At 40.5% G+C, this 20,933-nt stretch overlaps 1 protein-coding gene across 2 annotated transcripts in view; it reads left to right on the forward strand.

Annotated features, from left to right (window-relative positions):
- Mrrf (mitochondrial ribosome recycling factor) overlaps positions 1-19,947 on the forward strand; it is a 49,924-nt gene extending 29,977 nt beyond the window's left edge. For both annotated transcript variants that reach the window (XM_010602970.2, XM_010602971.2), the window contains exons 6-7: positions 10,040-10,199; positions 19,396-19,947. In XM_010602970.2, coding sequence (XP_010601272.1) covers positions 10,040-10,199; positions 19,396-19,473 — 238 coding nt within the window. In that variant the 3' untranslated portion in view covers positions 19,474-19,947. The remainder of the gene's footprint in view (positions 1-10,039; positions 10,200-19,395) is intronic.
- The last annotated feature ends 986 nt before the right edge of the window (positions 19,948-20,933 follow it).

Genomic DNA, 20,933 nt, shown 5'->3' on the forward strand with positions numbered 1-20,933 from the left:
AATTCTATACCTTAATGTAAAAGCAGCACTGGCTATTTTTATTACTACCACTAGCAGTTGTCTTACACCACCTGAATTGTCTTATACCAACAGGGGAAAATTAAGCAGAATTTAAGAGTCAGGCCACATTGGGTACCAGGTCTACCAAGAACTTGTTGTGTGGCCTTGGGCAGGTTACTTATCTATTTAAACCTCTGCAGTCTAGGCTATAAAGTCCAGGTAATAACATCACTAATACCATAGGAGTATTGTGCAGATTCATTGAGCTAATGCATGGAGAGTGTTATCAGTTGAGAGCCTGGGCTCTGCAAATATTGTTGTTATTCTTAAAGGAGAGCAGATGACACCATTGTCAGAAGATAAGGCAAATATAAATGCCCTTAGTGTAATAGTAATGAGATCATTCCTTATCTCCTTATCTTGCTTCATTGTCTTCGTAGCACCTATGTGCCATTTTATCTAAGTCTTTGCTTATGTTTCTGTCTCTCCTTCACTATAGTGTGAATGCTTTGTGTGGAGAGAGGAGGAGTTTATCAGTGATGTATCTTTAGCTCCCAGAACAAGCCTAGCACATAGTATCCAATAATGCAATCAATGTTTGTGGAATGAATGAATGTGATCACTTACAATGTACCCAATGCTGTTCTAAATCATGTTTGTATATTAACTAATGTATTTATAACAGTCTTTTGAGATCAGCATGTTACCGTCTTTATTTTACAGTGTAAACACTAAGTCATAGGAAGAAAGTTCTTTGTTCCCAGTGTCACAGTTAATAAGTGGAAGAATAGGTAGTCTTTTTCCCAGACCTGTGCCGCAATGCTATACTTTCTCTCAGTAGGAAACATCACTTTAAAAAAAAATTTTTTTTAGTGGTATATTTTAGGTATACAGTATAATGGTATTCCATCAATGGAGATTTGTATCTTTACATAATATATCTTGATTCTTATTTTTCCCCATTCCCCTGAGTCCTCCACTCCTATTTACAAAGACTTTGTTTCCATTTTCTTATGTTAATTCCATTCCCTTCTTTTTTCCCCTACCCCTCCTAATTCCCTTTTCTCTTTTCACCTTTTCTTCCTATTTCACATTATCTATTATACATTTTTGAACGTTTCTAGTTTGTCACATCAGAGAAACTATTTGGTATTTACACGTGTCCTATTTATTTCACTTAAGAGTATCTCCTCAATGTGCATCCATTTTGCTATAAATGTCTCTAATTTCTCATTCTTTATGGTTTAGTAGTACTCTATTTTATTAAAAAAGAAAACACACACATTTTCTTTATCCAGTCTCCAGCTGGTGGGCAACTAGGCTCTTTCCATGTTTTAGCTGTTACAAACTGTGCTACTAGGAACATGGGTGCACATATATCACTGTGGTATGATTCTTTTGCGGGGAAAGATACACAGCATGGGAATAGCTGGGTCAAATGGGACCTCTAATCCTACTTCTTTGAGGTATCTCCATGCTGATTTCCACAGTGGTTGCACCCATCTATACTCCCGCCAGCAATGGAAAAGGGTTCCTTTTTCCCCAGAGCCCAACCAGCATTTGTCATTGGTTGATTTCATGATGACAGCCATTCTTTCTGGGGTGAGGTGGATTCTTAGCATTGTTTTCATTTGCCTCTCTCAAATGACCAGTGATGTTGATTGTTTTTTTCATATGTTTATTTGCTATTTCTACTTCTTTGTCTGAGAAATGTCTGTTCATTTCAGATGCCCATTTTTGGATTGGATCTTTAAATTTGGGAGGTCTGGGGAAACATCGCTTTTATATGGATGTGTGTGGACCTCCTACATGTTAGGGATACATCCTTGTGCTGAACTATGTCCCCAGTCCACCATTCATGCTGTTACTTATGTTGAGTATATAAAGTTCTTTAACCACCATCTCTCATTTGCTTATACTGCTGCGAAAGAAAGATAACATTTTTAACACCAGTGCATCAGTAGTCACACATTTGACAGTTGAGGAAATAATACCAGGTGATATCTATTGAGCACATCATCATATGCCAACACATTTATTAATTTGTTTAAGCCTCACAACAATCTGATTAAATAAATGATATTATGCATACTTGACAGATAGGGAAACTGAGATCAATTTATTTGCCCAAGACCACATAACTTAAAAATAATAAATCTGGGCCTTGAACTGTGGCTTCTCTCAAGCACTTCACCAGACAGCCTTGGTACAAATCAGAGAGGAGAAGCCGGTGTCCACAGTTACTCAGCTTGTAGCCAGCAGAGATAGGACTGGAGGTCAGGTCTGCATTGACCAAGAAACCAGTGAGACAAGAATTATGTCTGCTTATTCCAGTGCTTATATTCTCATCCTTCTGAGTCACAGAGAAAAGACAAGTGACTTAATGAAGGCCACTCAGCTGAGAATGTAGAGCTGGTACTCTGACCTTAGTTCCTTTTCTCTTTCTGTTTTGTTGGTCTGTATTTCAGGATGGTTTAGTCAAACTTCAGTTCCAGAAAAGCAGGTGGCCAGTTGTGTCTCCAGAGAGAACTAAAATTAAGTAGAAGTCCTTCCCAAATGTATAATTTCCTTTGGTCTGGTATCTTATGAGACATTAATGTATGTAAGACAGTCTGGTGGGAGGGTTGGGGTGGTGTACCTAGAAGCATCGGAAATCTGGCTGGGCTATGCAAACAAAAACATTTCCTTCAAGGCATTGGGCAGCTCCCCGCAGTGAACGGTGGAGCTGGGCCTGTGTCTGCTGCTGATTGCAGGCAATGCTCATACTTGGGGGAGCTCCTGGCAGCATAGTGAGGAGGTTTCTGTCAGTGGAACTATCAGAAATGGGCTTCAGTATACTGTCTCTGGAGTGCAGCTTGCTTCGTCTTCACCCTGCTTCCCCAGCCACAGGAGCAGAACTCATGGCCCCACAGCTGCTGTTCTCTGTTTCCATTCTACTGTTTTCTGCTCACATCCACTCCGTGCCCAAGCTCCAAGTGATCAAATCCTTTTTGACTGCTTTCTCCTGTACCACTCACACCCTGTTGTCTCTGAGTCCTGGAGATTCTGTAGTACGAATAGTAGAGTAGTCACCAGGGTTGAGCTCCTGCAGTGCATATGTACTGGCACTGCCAAGCCCATCATTTTATTAATCTTGGTGTCTGCCCTCTTAGTAATACCCATCATCTCATTTTATACACAAACCAACATTTTAAAGTTAAATTGCATATTTGATGTTCTGAAGCTAACAAATGGCAGAGGTAGGATTCTAACTTACATCTTCTTGGAATTTAAGACATATCCTTTTGGTGTTTAAAGCCTCCTTTAGTGAGTGATCAGAGGCCCTTCTGACATCAAGTGTCACATTGTAAGTGGTATTTCTGTACTTGCCCAATATGAGCATGGCTTCCTCCAGTGCTACATAGCTTTGTGCATGTGTCCATTCTTGTTACACAATGGGAAGTGTCGTTTCAGCTACTGGGATTCTCTGTTGTGTTAGTTGCCAGCAGGGCATGGCCTCTGCTTATTGTTCACGGGAACATGCTCAAGGAATTTTCAGGAAGGCCCCCAGCCAGGATGTTACTGGAAGATCTGCTTGGTGGAGCTTGTACAAACAAAGTGTGACCCTACCAGCTCAGCCAAAGCCCCTGCCATATGCTAGGAGGCTCGCTGACCCCAGCGGAAAAGGCTGCTGTCTTCGTCACCAAGCCAAACAGCTGCTGCAGGGTGGGTCGCTAGGTCCCCCTAGGTTCCTTACTTGCTCAGTCTCACCATATACTCAAATTGGTTTGTGCTCTGTATCTATGGGGAATACAACAATACGGGGTCCCTGAAACTCTGTTGTACAGTGCCTAGGGAGAATATATTAGGGATCTTTTTAACTTTTAAAAAATTGTAGTTAGGGGCTGGGGATTTAGCTCAGTGGTTCCACTGCCTGCTTCACAAGCACAAGGACCCGAGTTCGATCCCCAGTACCACAAAAAAAAAAAAAATTGTAGTAAAATATACATTAAAAATTTACCACTTCAGTCATTTCTAAGTGTACATTCAGTGGCACTAAGTGCATTCCCAATGCTATACAACCAATCTCCAGAATGCTCTTCATCCTGCACAACTGAAACCATACCCATTGGCTAACTCCCACTGCTGCTGCCTCTATGAATTGGACAACTCTAGGAGTCTCATGTAAGTAGATACTGTTTTTGTCCTTTGGGGTCTGGCATATTTTACTCAGTGTAATGTCTTCAAGATTCACCCATGTATAACACATGTTAGAATCTCATTACTTTCGAAGGCTGAATAATAACTCAGGTCCTTGCCACTTGCAAGGCAGGCAACGGAACCACTGAGCTAGATCCCTGGTCCTGTACCTCAGGTTTAATATGACATTGAAGGGCTTATTATAGTCCTTCCTTTGCCAGACTCTCCAGCTTTATTATTGGGATAGTCTTTGCTCCCTCCTTCCTGTGCTGAAACTGTACTGCCTTTTTTTCAGTCCTTCAAGGACAGCATCCTTACCTAGGGAAGCAGTGCCTTTCCACAAGCTGTTCCTTCTGGTATGAATGATCTTCTACCACCATCCCTTCTGCTCTTCCTCATCTTAACTTAAATATATTGTAGCTTAAATATCTCCACCTTTTAGTTCTGGAGTTCCAGGAAAAGTTACTTAGATTCCTTTCCTGCACTAATTATTTTCTTACAACTCTGTATTATTTTTACAGTGCTTGTCATAACTGTAACTTAGTGATTAGTTATACATGAATTTCTTTAATGACTGCCTGCCTTGCTAGACTGTAAACTCATGTTCAATTTTAAATCCCATCTCTACCATAGTGATGCCTTATAAAGTTGCCCAGTAAATACTTGTTGAAGAAAGTTGTAAGTTCAATAAATATATACCAGAAAGAATAAATTTCATGGCAACATGCTGAACGTTTGATTTTAAAATGTTTATTAGTTGTTCAGATCTCAGAAAGTCATTCAGCTGAAGCATAGACCTTTGTCCTATCGTTTCACTGTTGATAACTTTCATGAGTAGACTCTTCATTATTTGAAGATGCCTCAGGCGTTGCCAACACCTAAACAGAAGCAACAACAAAAGACTACTTACATTGTCAGAATGCTTATTCTCTACCAGAATGGTACTGACTACTTTCCATGTATTATTTCATCTGAGTCTTGCAATTACTCTGAAAAAGAGTTGCTGTTTTGTTTGTTTTTAATTTTTTTCCAGAGGAGAAAACCAAGGCACAGGAGTTGAAATAACATATTTAAGGTCACTAAGTGTGTAAGAGGCAGGCCTACAAGTGGGTTTGAAACTGAGTTTTGTCACCTAGGATAGAGCACCACTCTTCCCCAAGGACCTTTTCTTCTTCAATTGGAGAGTAGTCTCTTTTCACCTGTTTTGTAAATGAGGTCTCTGCCTTGGTTTTCTTTGAAATCAGGATTCTGTTGCTAAAGAACTTGAAAACTCCAGTCCTGCAGAGCAAATTTGATCCTTTCCGGCCTCATATTCTCCCTTCTCCCACCATGCTTCTTTCTAAAATGCCCTTTCCTGTCTTCTATAGTTAGCAAGTTATTGTGATCTCTAGGTATTTTCCAGATCTCAAGGCAGGAGAGTTGTACTTTTTGCATGCTTTTCCCATAGAAGTTTCATTTCTGTGGTCTAGCAGCAGTCGTAACTTTTATAAATAATGGCTTACAAATTTGTTTTCATAACTTGACTGAATCTGGACCGGGATTGTCCCTTCTCTGAAGCAACTTAGCCTGGCCCAGGATGCGGCACACAGTACAGGGAATTCAGCCAGTGCTGGATAAGCTAAATTAGAGCACCAAGTTAGAGTGGATCCCCAGAACCAACCCACTGAGTTCAGAAGCCTTTAATACAAACCTGAGTGTACACTCACAGAGCCGCAGGAATGTGAAGTGCAGATGATCAGATGTATTAAGCACTGGTTAGGAAAGGAATTAAAATATTTTCATAATATAACATTTTTAAAAACAAAAACATGTTCCCTTACTGTTTCAGGAGGAAGTAATTAAATGATTGAAAATTCGTAAGTGCTGTCATTTATTCAAGGCTACTACTATATGCTGCTGTCTTGGTTGGTATTTTATATCTGTTGGATCTGCTCCTCCCATTCATCCTGTAAGGCGTCTTTTAAATCTTCATTTTAGAGATAAGGAAGTGGCGGCTGGGAACGATGAAAAATCTCGTCCAAGGATAGTCACCTTCTGGGTGACAGTTAAGGAATTAGACCAGTCCATCTGACCTCACCAGAGCCTTGCCATCACCTGAAGCACATGAGCTAGTGCATTAGACGCCTTCTGACACAGTCTCTGATCTGGCACACTTTGCCCTTTTTCCTCCCAGCCTTTCCTGTGTCCAGCATTCCTTGGTTCTTTCCCTCCTTTCCCTCTCCTTACTGCAGTTTCCTCTCCATTTCCTTATAGATTGTTTTTGGAGACTGATTCTGTAATTTGTATCCTGAAATGGAAATATTTTTGACAGTGTCAATAATGATTGTACACTATTACATGTAAAAATTGATATTAATAACATGGTAATGACACATTTGCATTAATAAATACGGATACATTTTATTAAGGCTAAATTACATGTAATTATTTTGGGTTTTTTAACACAGCCTTTTAGGATTTTTTGAATCCCAATTTATACTTTAAAAAAAATGTATGTTTTTCTTCCGTTTACAATATAAATATAACAATGTAGTGAAAAGTAGATTAGATAATTTTTATTAGTTTTTTTCTAAACAGTGGAGTATCTACTTCAAATTATTTATGAAATAGAAGATTGAAACACTTCATTGAGGTCTTTTTAGAGAAGTTTAAGAGGTTTTTTTAAGTCTTAAATTCATTTACTTTCTGCCCCTCCTAGTTTTTCAGCAGAATTAAGTTTTTGAATCAGTGGATCAAGTTTTAATTTTCCTGTTCCTTCCTTATACTGACATATGCTTTGGCAGAACAAAAAAGAGACCTAAACATGTCAGCATGATTTTTGTTCAATGAATTAAAAACCATAAAAAGTAACAAGATCTGATCCAAATCCCTAGACTCCTGACAGGGTGGTTTTGTTCTTTTCAGTCCCAGGATTCATATTACTGACTTTGAGGCATTTTCTGCGGGAAGCATAAGTACATGATTTCCTCGGAATAGATGATAAGGGTAAGCAGCACGGAGCAGTGGGAAGAGTACAGGCCAGAAAGATTTAGATTTGAATCCTAGTTGTGTCACACATGCCCTGTGCAAGTCTCTCATCTGTGAGCCTTAATTTCCTCATTGGAAAGGGGGATAGTGGAACCTAATTTGAAGCATTGGTGTGAAAATCAATGATGTGACAGATGTAAAAGGACTCACTGGCATAGATGGGTTTAATAATGGTCATTAGCAAGATTATTTTTGTTTTAAGAATGCATCCAACGGGGCTGGGGATTTAGCTCAGTGGTTCTGGTGCCTACCCCACAAGGACCCAAGTACCCAAGTTTGATCCCTGGTACCAAAAAAAAAGGATACCTCCAAGGAGCAGAATCCAGGATTTATTTATATTGTAACAGTTCATTTTGTCTTCAGAGCTTTTTCTTTCTCAAAATCCTTAAATTTTTTTTCGTCAGAGAAAATACCAGATAGATCCTATTAAATGTTTAGAAGCTACTCATCACTATTCCACACTGAACATGTGCCCAGAACTTGGGATTGTCCTTACTTGGCAAGATGCACATTGATGTGAAAGTCAGGAAGCATGTGTTGGTGATGACTATTTCAGAGCAAAGGAATTTTGTTTTATTAATACCCTTGGCTTTTGAGGCAGACCAGTCTGGGCTTGACTATGAGTAAGATTCCAGCCGTCTTTGGGCCTCATTTTCCTCTTTTGTAAAGTGGAGTTTGTGATCTTATGTGACCCTCCATAATGTGGCTGCCCATTTTCTTCTCCTGTCACTCCTTTCTTTGCTCCAGCCAGTTCCTTAAATGAGTCATAGTATCTTTACAGCTTAAATTCTTCATATGTGCCTTTTCCTACTTCTGAAAATCCTCACTGGCCTTGCCTGATTTGGATTTAACTTTTCAAATCCTAGTGAGGTGTATTAGTTAGGATGGGGTAGGCTATTCTGCAGTAACAAGCAATCCCCAGATCTCTGAGGCTTGCTAAAGTTTATTTCTGTTTCATGCCAAATGCTAGAAACTGCTCATGTTAATCACACTGCGACCTGAGCTGATAGAAACTCTATTTCAGCTTGTACTGTGTGTGGTCAGGGGAAACAAATGTAAAAGCACTCATTTGCTCCTACAACATTTTTTTTTCCTCATTGAGTTTATGGTACATTTTAGGTATACAGTATAGTTACAGTCATCATTGGGATCTTGTACCTTTACATGACAGGTCTTGGTTCTCATTTTTTCCCCATACCCCTTCCCTCTCTTTACCCCCTCTTCCCTTTCCTATTTACAAAAACTTTATTTCAATTTTTTCATATTTTTTTCTTTTCCCTTACTTCTTTTCCCCTGCCATTCCCACTTCCCCTACACCTTTAGCCCTTTTTTACCTATTTCACATTGTCACTTAGCTCCTACAACTTCTGTCCTAAAGTGACATCCATCATTTCTGCTCACATTTCATGGGCCAGTGCCGCTTGAAAAGGGGTGGGGACACACATTGCTACTATGTTCCTGGAAGGATGAGAACCAGAATACCAGTGATCAGAGCTGATGAATACCACATTTCGATGTCATTTGGCCAGGAAAGTCTTCTTTGACTGCCCCTTTCCTAAACTTGGACAGTTCCTGGTGAGTTAGCTAAGCAGCTTCTCTCCTGGGGCACCTTGTCCTTTCTTCTCCACTTCCCTTACTGTAGTGCTCTGTTGTAAATAGAGCACTCTATTGTAAATGTCTCTTTACTAGCCTCTTTCCCTAAGCTCAAGGGCAGGACAAAAGCCTTGCCTTAATCATAGCACCTGCAGTACCCAACACTGTTTTTTTTTTCCTTCCCTTCACCTGCCCCCAATACCGTTTTTAATAGATCAGTTTGTACACATTGGGGAAAGAAGGTGGGGCAAATATGATGGGATACTTTGCTCTGTTGTCATTATGATTACATATAAAAAATAACTCCCTCACCTGGGCATAGTGGTGCATGCCTGTATACCCAGCACTCAAGAAACTGAGGCAGGAGGATTGCCTCACATTCGAGGCCAGCCTGGACTACATAGTGAGTTCACGGCCATTTTGAACCACATAAGCACAACCCTGTCTCGAAGCAAAACAAAATAACTGACTCATGAGGGAGGTTATTGGAAGGATTAGTGTTTAAAGTGCATATCCCAGTGATTTATTGTTGCTTGTTGTTATGATGAGGATATTAGTAGTAAAAATGATTCACATTTATTAACCATTTATAATGCACTGGGCACTGGGCACCTTTTAGAAGTTAACTGGTAAGTGGTTCTTACATGTTATATTGAGATTCATTTATTTCTTGATTAATTTTGAGATGATTCCCAAGTAATTTGTTGTAATAATTAAAGATTGTGAAGAGTTGCTACCTATTAGTTTTGGGTGATTTGCAGATTTAAAGATAATGCTATTTCTATAGCAACATCAATCTTATATTGCTTTCTTTAGTAGGAAAGAGGTAGAGTTATGGCTGACATGCCAAGGTCAATGCTAGAAACTATTCTCATGCATCATCTCATTTAGTCTTCACTCCACCCCTTGTATGCCCATTAGACAGATGGGGACTCTGAAGAGAAGAGGTCCTGAATGCATCCTATAAGTGACATGATAAGGATTTGGCCCCATATCTGCCTAGAGTGCTGGCTCACACTTGAAAGCATGCCTCTTACCAGCTTTCCTCAGCTAACTCTCCAGGAATAGTGTCTGACTCTGAACATATCCATGGGAATGAATGTGTCACATATATGAAGATCTTCAGCTGACAGAGTAAAGTTACAAATTGCTGAGCTAGTGAACAGAGTAGACTGAAGTTCTTGGGTAGAGGTTAATGTAGAGAGTGATTTTGTTGACCTTTTTTTTCATCTTTTGTTAGAGTAACCAGGGAGCACAGGGAGATGCTGGTGAAATTGGCCAAACAGAGTACCAACAAGGTGAAAGACTCGCTACGGAGGGTTCGCACTGATGCAATGAATAAGCTGAAGAAGTCAAAGGATAAGACTTCAGAGGACACCATTAGGCTCATAGAAAAACAGGTATTATTGCCAATATATATAATGCATATGTATCTGGCCTAAAGGTTCATTTGTTCATATCTGAAGTATAAACAATTAAACTGAATTTAAACTGATGTTTTTATTCACATGATCAACACTGGCTAACTCTGTATCTGGGTCTAGCTACATGCTGTACCTTGGAGGAATCTGTGAAAGAGGATAGGATGCTATTGACCTTCTTTTTTGTGCCAGACTGTGCTAAACACCTTACATTATTACTTCATTTATCATATCACTCCTGTGGTAAAAACTGAGGTAGGTGTGGGGGTGTAGCTCAGTGGTAGAATGCTTGGCTAGATTATACAAGGCCCTTGGTTTGATCCCTAGCACTGCCCAAACAAAACAAACTGTGAGATAGGTAGGGAGGACAGTGAGGTCCCAGGAAGGTCAATAACTTGCCCAAGTCACACTGTGGTAAGTGGTAGAAACAAGGTCCAAACATAGGCAGACTGATCTCAGAGATCATTTGCTTATGCTCTCTACTCTCTGGTTTTGTGGTTCATAAGAAGTGAGCGCTTACCTTCTCAGTAAGCTGAGTAGTGGAATTTGAACAATCTTAAAAGAACTTTTGGAGTACAAGAGTGAGAAACAAGAGGAAACATAGAACAGCATATGCAGTGATACATAGGAGATGTAAAAGAAAGTTGTTCACTTAGAGTAGCACAGCCTGAACCTAGGAGCAGACTAGGTGATGAGTAGAAAAGACAGACTGGCTATACCATAGCAGGTCTTACATCTCACTTTGAGGTGTTTGAACTTTAACATATCCAAAGGGTCCCACATTGTGTGTGTGTCTTAGTCACTTTTCTCATTGCTGGGAAAAATGTATGACATCTACAATTTAAGGGAGGAAAAACTTCCCTTTGGCTCACCTTTCATAGTTAGCTGGCTCCAGCACAGGACAACATGGCCGAGGAAAAGCTGCTTACCTCATGGTGGATAGGAAGCAGAGAATGAAGAGAGGAGTCAGGGAGGAAAATATATCCTCCCAGGTCATTCCCCAAGTGACCCATCTTTTCCAATCAGGCCTCACCTCCAAATAGCACATTTAACTACAAACTCATCCGTGGACTAATCCCCTGATGAATATAGCACCCTCATGATCCAGTCACCTCCTAAAAGTCCTGCCTATGATTGCATGAGGCTTTGAAGAGACATCTAGATTTTTTTTAACTCTATCATTCTGCCCCAGGACCCAAAAGACTTATATACTTATCCTTATGTAAAATGCACTTAGCCTTTAAGAGTTACCAAAGTAGTAACAGTTTCCAAAGTTCTAACAATTTCAGCATTGCTGAAAAGTCCAAGTCCCAAGCCTCCTGTTAGCTGTGAGCCCCTGTAAAGATAAAAAAGGTTAAACACTCTTAATATACAATGGCCAGAGTAAATTGTCCCATTCCAAAAGAGAAAAACAGGGATAGAAGACAGTAGGACCAGAGCAGTATCAAAACGCAGCAGCACAAACATTAAATCTTGTGGTTCCACGTCTAGCACTTGGGGTGAGTTGTGGTAAGGAGACATGAACCCCAAAGGGCTTGGGTGGCCCTTCCCCTGCCACATTGCTGGTGGTTGTAGCTCCTTTGGCTTCTGTCTTGGGCTGGCTTTGCTCACTTCTTGCAGCTTTTCTTCAGACATTCCATGTTCCTGGCTTCTTCAACTTTCTGGGGTCTCATTGTACTTTCAGCTTCACTCTCACAGCTTTATGCACTGCCGTTTCAAGGGTACACTGCCTGTCCTCTCATCCCTTCTTCCGACCCCACAACTCTTGCATGGTCCATGCCTATAAAACCAGCACAACATGGATGACACTAAAGTAAGGTCTGTTGCCAGTTTGAGCAGTAGCTGGGCCCTTTTGCATCATGGCTGCAGAGGCCTCTGAGTACCTGGATGGCTAAATGTAGTGAGCTGAATCCTGTTCCTAGGCAGTTCTCTTAGTCATTCTCTAGAAAGGTACCCTGGGGCTCTCTTCTCAAAATAAAGTCTTTCAGGCTTGCACCCTTGCACCCTGCAAAGGAAGGAATCTTACTGACTTCTACCATGCCCTAAGCTATTTTTTCCTATTGTCCTGATCCAAAGTACACTACTTGGCCTCTTTTAGTGCTAATATTTTTAGCATCCAAGCTCTCCTCTGCTTCATCTTTGCAGGTATTTTCTTTCTGGAAAGACTGAAATCTTTTTAGTAGGCTTTTTGTTTTTGTTTCTCACAATATGTATCACTAGAACCTGTGAACAGTATTTATGCTACAGCCTCAATGTTCGGTTACCTTGAAATTTCCTCTGCCAGTTGAATTAGCCTGCCATCCTTAATCTCAGTCTCCCACAAAGTCTCAGGACATGAGCAAAATATAGACAAATTTTCTGCCAAAGCAAAACACAGATGTTCTGGAGTCCAGCTGCCAATGGAATTCTTGTTCACAACTGAAACTTTCTCAGCCTGGCCCTTTTGGTCTTCTGAACTCCAACCAGAATCTCCCATCAAGCTTGGTTTACAACATTCTAGAGTGACTTCTCCAGCCAGCATCTCCAAGCCTTTCCAAACTCTTTTGTGAAACATTTCCAAAGGATTCTGAAGCATGTGGTCAGGTATTGCCCTGGCAATGACCCTACTTCTTTGATAACCAAAATCTGTCTTAGTCAGTTTCCTTGGCGCTGGGACAAAATACCTGACATCTGCAGCTTAAGAGAGGTGAGGTTTGTGCTGGGGATTTAGCTCAGTGGTCCCACCGCCTGCCTTGCAAGCACAAGATCTCAAGTTTGATCCCTGGTACCAAAAAAAAAAAGAGAGAGAGATGAGGTTTGTCTTGCCTTACATTTCAGTCAGTCTTCTGGCACCAAGGCAGGCTGCTCACATTGTGGCACCCAGGAAACAGAACAAAGGGAGGTGGTGATGAGGAGCTATATTGTACCTCCAGTGACCCGTGTCTTTGGACAAGGCCCTACACTGCTCTCCTGTGCCGCCAGGTGGAATGATAGCTGGAGGCCAGACACAGTGGACCTGGGGAGTATTTTAGCTGGTTTCCTGGGCCTTGCTCCTGCATTTTCTGATTCTGGGTGTCTGCCTAGGAATGTATATTTTTAAAAAGCTTCACACATAATTCTGATGGAAAATAAGCCTTATCATGCAAAAGAAAAAGACTATTCTTGGTTGATTCCAGTGACCTTGGGAAAGTTACTTGACTTCTTGGGTTTTTTTTGTTTTCTCCCCCTCTATAGAAAGAGATTGATACTTTCTACCTTGAAGGGTCTCAGTTTCTAGCCTGAAGGGTTTCTCCAGGATGCTTGAAAGCACTCTTGAAATACCTGTCACCTAAACCCTCCAAGCTCCCTACTTGCTGTCTTTCTGCCCGCCTGTTTCCTAACATCAGCTCAAAGAGGAGTTTATAGATTAGGCTGGCTTTCTTTTATTTATTTATTTTTCTTTTCTTTCTTTCTATATCTCTAGCCCTTTTTATTATTTTATTTTGAGACAGGGCCTTACTGAATTACTAAAATGCCCAGGCTGGCTTGGAATTTGGAATCCTCTTGCTTCAGCTTCCCAGAGTGCTAAGCATGCATCACACACCTGCCCACTGATCTGAGCACTGATGAGGCCTTAAAACAAACAGGGCCCTAACCCCAACCCCAAGTGGGCCAGCTTCTTGTTCCTTTGCTAAAGGGTTCTACCTGTGCAGCCCGCACTCTACTCTGCATTCTCATTGCTTCCTGGTGGTAAGCTTGTGGATCTTGCAGACATTCGTTCCTTCCTCAGCAGTTGAGGCATCTGCCTCAGGGACCAGTCTCCTGTGCTCCTTGTGAAAGGAAGAATGGTCAGGTATTCTTCTTGACAGAGACCTTGCTGAAATCCATTAATTAGCACTGGCCTGTCCCTGTCCTCTTCAGATTAGATTTTTTTAATCTAGTACTTCTTACTATTGATTATTTTTTCAAAGTGAAAATAGCTTTATTAGTTCTTCTGGTACTAAACTAATACTTGTTATTATAAAAAAGAACGAAGAAAGTCTCACCGTGTGGAGATGACCGTTGCCATTTTTGTACTCTTTAGGCCCTTTCAAAGCATATTCTACTCATTGTGTGCTGTACTCATCTTCCCAGAGCATGCATTATATTAGAGATACTACCATTTCCATGGTAGTCCCTTCCTCATGGTTAGTACTCTTGTTTACTTTGAGAGGATGAAAAGTTGGGGTGAGGAGCAGCCTGTGTGCACTTCGTCATTTTCTTCTTCTTCCCTGTCAGAAGACACCGACCTGCAGTTTATGGTAGAGGCATCTTTGTTTTTTATATAAACAAGGGTGCAGCTAATTGTTGCTTCATCCACAGCTATAAAAATTTATTTACTTTTATTCCTGATTATCAAACTAATATCTGCTTATTGTAGAAAATGTAGAATACAAAAAACTTTAAAAATGGGGAAGAAATTCATTTCATGAGCCCACATTGCAGAGCAGCTGCTGTTCATGTTTTGGAATACTTAAAAAAAACTACATAGTTTTAAACTGTGAGTGAGTACATAAAATATATATGCAGTTTTGGATCCAGCTTTTAATTCTCTCTTTGGCATTACAGGCATTAGCATCTTTTTGTGTCATGAAAAACATTTTGTGAATGGTCATTTCCAAGGTCTGCTGAATAGTTGATCTTATGGTTCATTTTTAGATGTTCTCTTTTTGGACATTTATTTTGTTTTAATTTTTATACTTTAAATAAGTTGCAATGAACTATAAGCCTTTGTATTTTCTTAGGCTAGAACATCCCAAGAGTGGAATTACTGAATGGAAGAAATGTGTGTCTTTAAGGTTCTTAGTACCTACTGCCTAAATCACCTAGGATTTTGAGATATGTGCATTTAAAAATTTTTACTTTTTCTAACTTCTAATACTTCAACCTAGAATTTTTAATATGAGTCTAAAATGTTGATTCTCTTAGAAGTACTGCTTTTACTTGCTATATAGAAAAGATTTTTTGTTTTGTTTTGTTTTTGGTACCAGGGATCAAACTCAGGCCCTTGTGAGGCAGGCAGTGGAACCACTGAGCTAGATTCCCAGCCCCAAGATTGTTTTTAAATAAATCTACATAGCCTTTCTAGAGGATAATTAGGCAGTTTGTAGCAAAACCTGTACATTTCTGATTCAGTAACTTAGGAATTTACTCAAAATAAATTGTCAAGAGTCTTACATACAGTGATGTTCATTGAAAGCTGGAAATATCTAAATTTCTGACAATGGGAAAATAATTGTTTTGTGGCACGCATTAGAATCTATTAGACAGTCATAGAAATATAATACACACATGAAAAGTTTTAGAATTTTTTTGGTTTTATTTTGCTGTACTGATTGAATCGAGGGCCTTTATACTGAGCTCTATCCTCAGCCCTTTTTATTTTTTGTTTTGAGACAGGGTCCAAGTCTCTTAACATTGCCCAGGCTGGTCTCAAACTTGTGATCCTCCTCCCTCAGCCTCTGAGAGTGCTGGGATTACAGGCACCACACCTGCTAGAATGTATTATTTTAAAATGGTGCTTTATAATTCCATTTTTATAAAGAAAAGTCACATACACAAAATAGTTGGCAACTTATACATATCAAAATACTAAATAAAGGTGGTCATTCTAGGTGATGGGAACATGAATAATTTTTTAGTTTTTTGTGAGTTTTTTTCTTTTAAAATGTGTTTCCAAAATCCTTTTTAAGTCAGAGATTTTAAAAACTTTATTATAACAACATTTCTGTCATCTTTGGTGTGTAAGAGTGAAATGATTCAGTTGTAGGTTCTCCCTCTGACATTGTGTCTGACCCAGACTTTCTCCGCCCCTCCAAACTGGCCAAACCGCCGTGCTGGCCAGCTCTGCTGCAGAGGGACCAGGGTCCTCCCGCTCAGGACCCTGACATCTGCCAGCCTGCTGTTTCACCTTCACTTTAGTTTGCTGTAAATGAGCCTGCTGAACATTAAAGCAGTTGGCAGAAACCACCAGTAACTCTGGCCAAGATCCTTTCACTGCTGCCTGTCTCTAAGAAGCCTGCTGCTCTGCAATGAGCGAAGCTGGGTGCTAGTGGGACAAAAGGCGAAGAGGGCTCCTGCCAATCCGGGCAGCAGGCAGTGGATGGCCTGAGCCAGGCCTCTAGGAGGATGATGTGTGTGCAGACCTGCTTGGAGCTGCACTCTGTGTTCCTGCCATCCCCCTTCTGGCCCTGTGTAGCGAATGTGATGATGATGACAACAGTGATGTTGATGATAATATTAGCTTTTATAAGTTTGCAGGTCATAATAGGAAAGGCTCTTGTTCTGGATTCAGACAGGGCTGGATTCAGATCCTAGCTCTTTTGCTTCTCAGCTGTGATGGTTAGCAAACGGCCTCATGTTTCTGAGCCTCTCTTTGCTTATCTATAAAGTAGGAGCAACTGTGCCTGTCCCATAGGATTTATGACATAGTGAACTTAGAAGTGACTAGGATGGTCACTGATCTTAGTTTTCACCCTACTGATCCATCTCACTCATTTTCTGAACTTTGACTTTAAAGGTTCTGGACTCTACCCCTTCATTGACTGTGCCACAGCCTGGCTGAAATGAGAAAGGATTAGGCCAGGTGCTATGGCCACTAAGGGAGTAGAGAGCACTAGACTGGCCCGGAGCGGTGGGTGAGTTCTTGGCTCGGCCATACCACTGACTGTTGATGTAGTCTCGGGCAGAGCAGTTAATGTTCTGTGCATTGGTTTACTCCCTTATAAAATGGGGATGATTGATACCCACTGCGTGTGCTTTATAGAGGTTATGTGAAGTCGTTAGATTTAAGTGAAGTAACAGAGACAAAACACTTTTGGATAGTAGAGACTATTATACAGCAAGCAGGTTCATAATATATGAATAAGAGATACCAATATTTCAGATGTTGTGAAGATTAAGCGCAATAATGCATTTAAAAGTGTTAGCTCAGTATCTAAGTGTAGTAAGTACTCAGAAACTGGGAGCTTTTGTTGCTGTTAATCATTAGCAGTTTCAGAGGTCTAATGAACCTGCAGATGAGACTATTCCCAAAGACACTTTGTGCTATGGTAAAAACTCAGTAAATATTTTCATTGATTAGTTAATTTGAAAAGAAGTCAGGAAATGATAGTAAAAGTCATAGTAACACAACTAACACTTGAATAGCAAATAAGTTTTAAATATGCTTATATGGTTACAATTTCGTTTAACTCTCACAACTACTCTGCAGAAGGGACTGGAATCATCCTTTGATAGATGAGGAAACTGAGACTCAGAGTGAGCAAGCGACTCACATTGCCTCCCCACATCATCACATTCTCACCTTGGACCCTCTGCCTCCTCTCCGTCTCCATCTCTGTGCCCAGACTACCTTTGGTGCTTTTTCCCAGACTACCCTCAGTGCTGTTCCTGCTGCCATACCTGATGCATGGCAGCTGCAGAGGGCAGAAGCATCTCAAGTTTGTGGCTGGCTCAGTGAAGAGAGACCAAGTTGCCATTCTTGAGTCCAGCTCCTCTTCAGAGTTTCTGGCAGCCCCAGGAGCTTTGCTTTTCCACCTGAAAAATGTGCAGTTGTTGCTATGGCGAGAGGCTGGCTGCCCCCCTGGCTGGGACCCATTGTTGCATGTCCTCTTGAGTTTTTGGTCTTTCCAGTGCATTTAGTTCCTGATTCCTGGCCAAGTCTCGTGGTTGGCAAATAAAGATGTCAGACAGCCACTGTGCTGCGTAGGGTACAGATCCTGGGCATCACACTGCTAACCTCTAAGCTACCTGTCTTTAGTCCTATTGAGATGTAGGAGGGGGGCTCAACACATACTGAATTATATTGTGTTGTGTTTCACTCATAGAGGGTGTACATGCTTACTGCAGGAAGATTGAAAATTTGTAAAGAAACCCAGAAAACGTTGATAATTATTCACTTAGTAAATATTTCCCGGGAGCTTGGTTTGTGCTAGGTCCTAGGTGAGACATGACAGATGCTGACATTGCTAATACATTTCCTATCTTCCCTTCACTTGAAGTTAACCACTGGTAGTGTTTTCGCAAATTTCCTTCCACTTTTTAAAAATATACAGTTTTTTGTTCATATATTGTATAGATCATGTCCTGCAGATATACAGAATTTTGAATCTTACTGTTTTCTTTAGTTGAAGCATACCATGAGCATGTCTCCACGGTGTTATAAGTATCCTGAAAAATTATTAAGGCAAATACTTTTTTCTTCTGATTACAAATGTAGCCCATGCTTGTTTTAAAGCACTGAAATATTTCAGGAATAGATACTGGGATATTATTCTTGTGTGCATCCTTTCCATATCTTAACTGCTCTTAATGACCATATATATTCAACTACTTCTGCCTTCTGTAACTTCAGGATTTCTGATTTTTCATTATTAAAAATAAAGCTAGGATAAATATCTTTGCATATAGAACTTAAGATAAATTTTCAGGTCCTGTTCATATGATAATTTTTCAGTTGAGATGTTTCGAGGGTTAGCTGGAATGAACATTTGCATCAGTTTGAATTCCTATCAATGATATATGAGCTTATCCATTTCGCTGTAGCTTGCTGGCATTGAATATTATAATTAAAAGCCACAACATCACATTTTGCTAACTATGATAGCTGAACTGTATCTTGTTTTAATTTGCATTTCTTCAGTGTCTATTGAATTTTCTGTTTGTTAACCAGATGTACTTCATCCCCTTTCAAGGCTCTTTTTTTTTTTTCCTGCTTAACTCGAGAGCTTAATGTTCTTTTTATTTGTTCTTCTGGAGGTTTCCTATAGCAGAATAACTGAGGTATAAGGCATTCTGGAGACCCATTGAGAGACAAATAGGCCGGCTTCTCTGATTCATATAATAGTTAAAAATGTTGGCTATGGAATCAGACTTCCATGGATTAAATTTTGGCATTGCAGCTTTCTAACTTGTGCCCTGAATAAATGACCCGAGTTTCCATTTTCCATAAGTGCAAAATGGGTATAATAATAGTTATCGCATGGGGTTGCTGTTGGGAAGCAAAATAAGAATGTATCTGTAAAATTCTTAGCACAGTGCCTGGCTGGCACTCAATTAATGTGACCTTTTGTCACCATTATTATTTCCCACATAAACCCTTTCACATTTCCGGAGCATTTGTCATCCTTACCTCATGTGATCAGTTACCAAACTGTCTCTCTCTGTGTTCTTCCAGATCAGCCAGATGGCCGATGACACCATGGCAGAACTGGACAGGCATCTGGCAGTGAAGACCAAAGAACTCCTTGGATGAAAGTCCAGCAGGGCCAGCCACACTCCAGAGCCCAGGTTATGATGGATCCCATAGATGGCAAATTGGCCCCTCTGTCACTTGCTCCATTCGTGTGGAAGGCTGGCACAGTGCTGTCAATCCACAGGCGGCCCAGCCTTCTAGTTGGACACTCGGACTTGTCATTCTTTTCCTCTTTCCCCTGCCCTCCCATTCTGCTCTGAGCCGTCTAGCAAGATGGCCCTCAGAGATGCTCTGCTGTTGGCAAAAGATCTTTACTCAGGCATTTGCTTTAATAGTGATGTGGCCAAGGGATTGGGACCCTTGGCAGCTTAGCACCACCTGATCACCACCTTGGGAATCTCCTCTTCAGACAGTGAGTCGGGGCCTGTCCCTGATTTTAAACTCTGCTCAGACTCATGTCAGCTTTCACTTGTGTCTAGGCCCCTTGTTAGAGGCTCATTTTTACCAAGTGCTAAAATCTAAATAAATTGGAAAGAATAACAACTGCAAAGGTGGAAAGGACAGAGTTTGGCCCTGATGGATGATTTCTCCTAAGAACCTGTATGTAAAACAAGCAAAACCAATGCTTTTGTCTCCAGGCCATCTTCACACATGCTGTGCTCTCTGCCTGGGCCACTTTTCTGATCCTCACAGGCCAGTCTTTTTCATGTCTACGTCACATCCTGTGGGAAGTCTTCTCCCCACTCCATCCAAGAACCCCATTTGACTCTCATAGCTCAACATGCTGGTTTTATTTGAACCCTAATTATTCTTTTTTGCTAATTACTTTGTATCTTAGCATAATACCTGGAACATGTAGGTATTCTTATATTTGTGTTGTGAATAAATTACATTTAGTAGCTACTCTACAAATGCTGACTTCCTCTTTTTCTGTTGTTAATGTTGTCTTTCTGTCATTTTCCATTCTTGTTCTTGTCCTTGGTATTGATATTTACTTGATGATAAGATTCCTTTCCCCAAGGCCTGACTGTCAACAGACAAGTGGTTAGTTGTGGCCCATCTTTGGGTGGTTGGCCAAGTTAGATGTTCTCCCTAATTATTTTTCATTCATTCATTCATGTAGCCATCACAAGCTAGATTTGGTTCTAGACATTATTGGTAATCTTCACAGTAAATTTAACAAATGTATATATTACTGCTATTTACAAATAGGAAAACTGAGAGTTGACAATGGCAAGTAGATAATCTTTCCAAAGTAACAAAGCTAGAAAGTAGTAGAGGGTTTTCATTATTCATTGTCAGTTTCATATTACAAAGAAGTGATATTTCTTGCTCAGGGTCATACAGCTGGCAAGTGGCAAGGCTGGGATTTAGATTGAGACCTGATGCTGATGTCTCTGTTCACTAATGTCAGAACGAAAAAACAAACTCTTTGCAGACTCTACTCAGACTCAACACAGAACGCGTTTGTGACCTGAGGTTTGAGACTCTCCCACACACACCAAACACTTCTCCAGTGG

Source organism: Fukomys damarensis, unplaced genomic scaffold, assembly GCF_012274545.1.
Source record: "Fukomys damarensis isolate Sample0158 unplaced genomic scaffold, DMR_v1.0_HiC HiC_scaffold_36, whole genome shotgun sequence".
Classification (NCBI taxonomy): domain Eukaryota; kingdom Metazoa; phylum Chordata; class Mammalia; order Rodentia; family Bathyergidae; genus Fukomys; species Fukomys damarensis.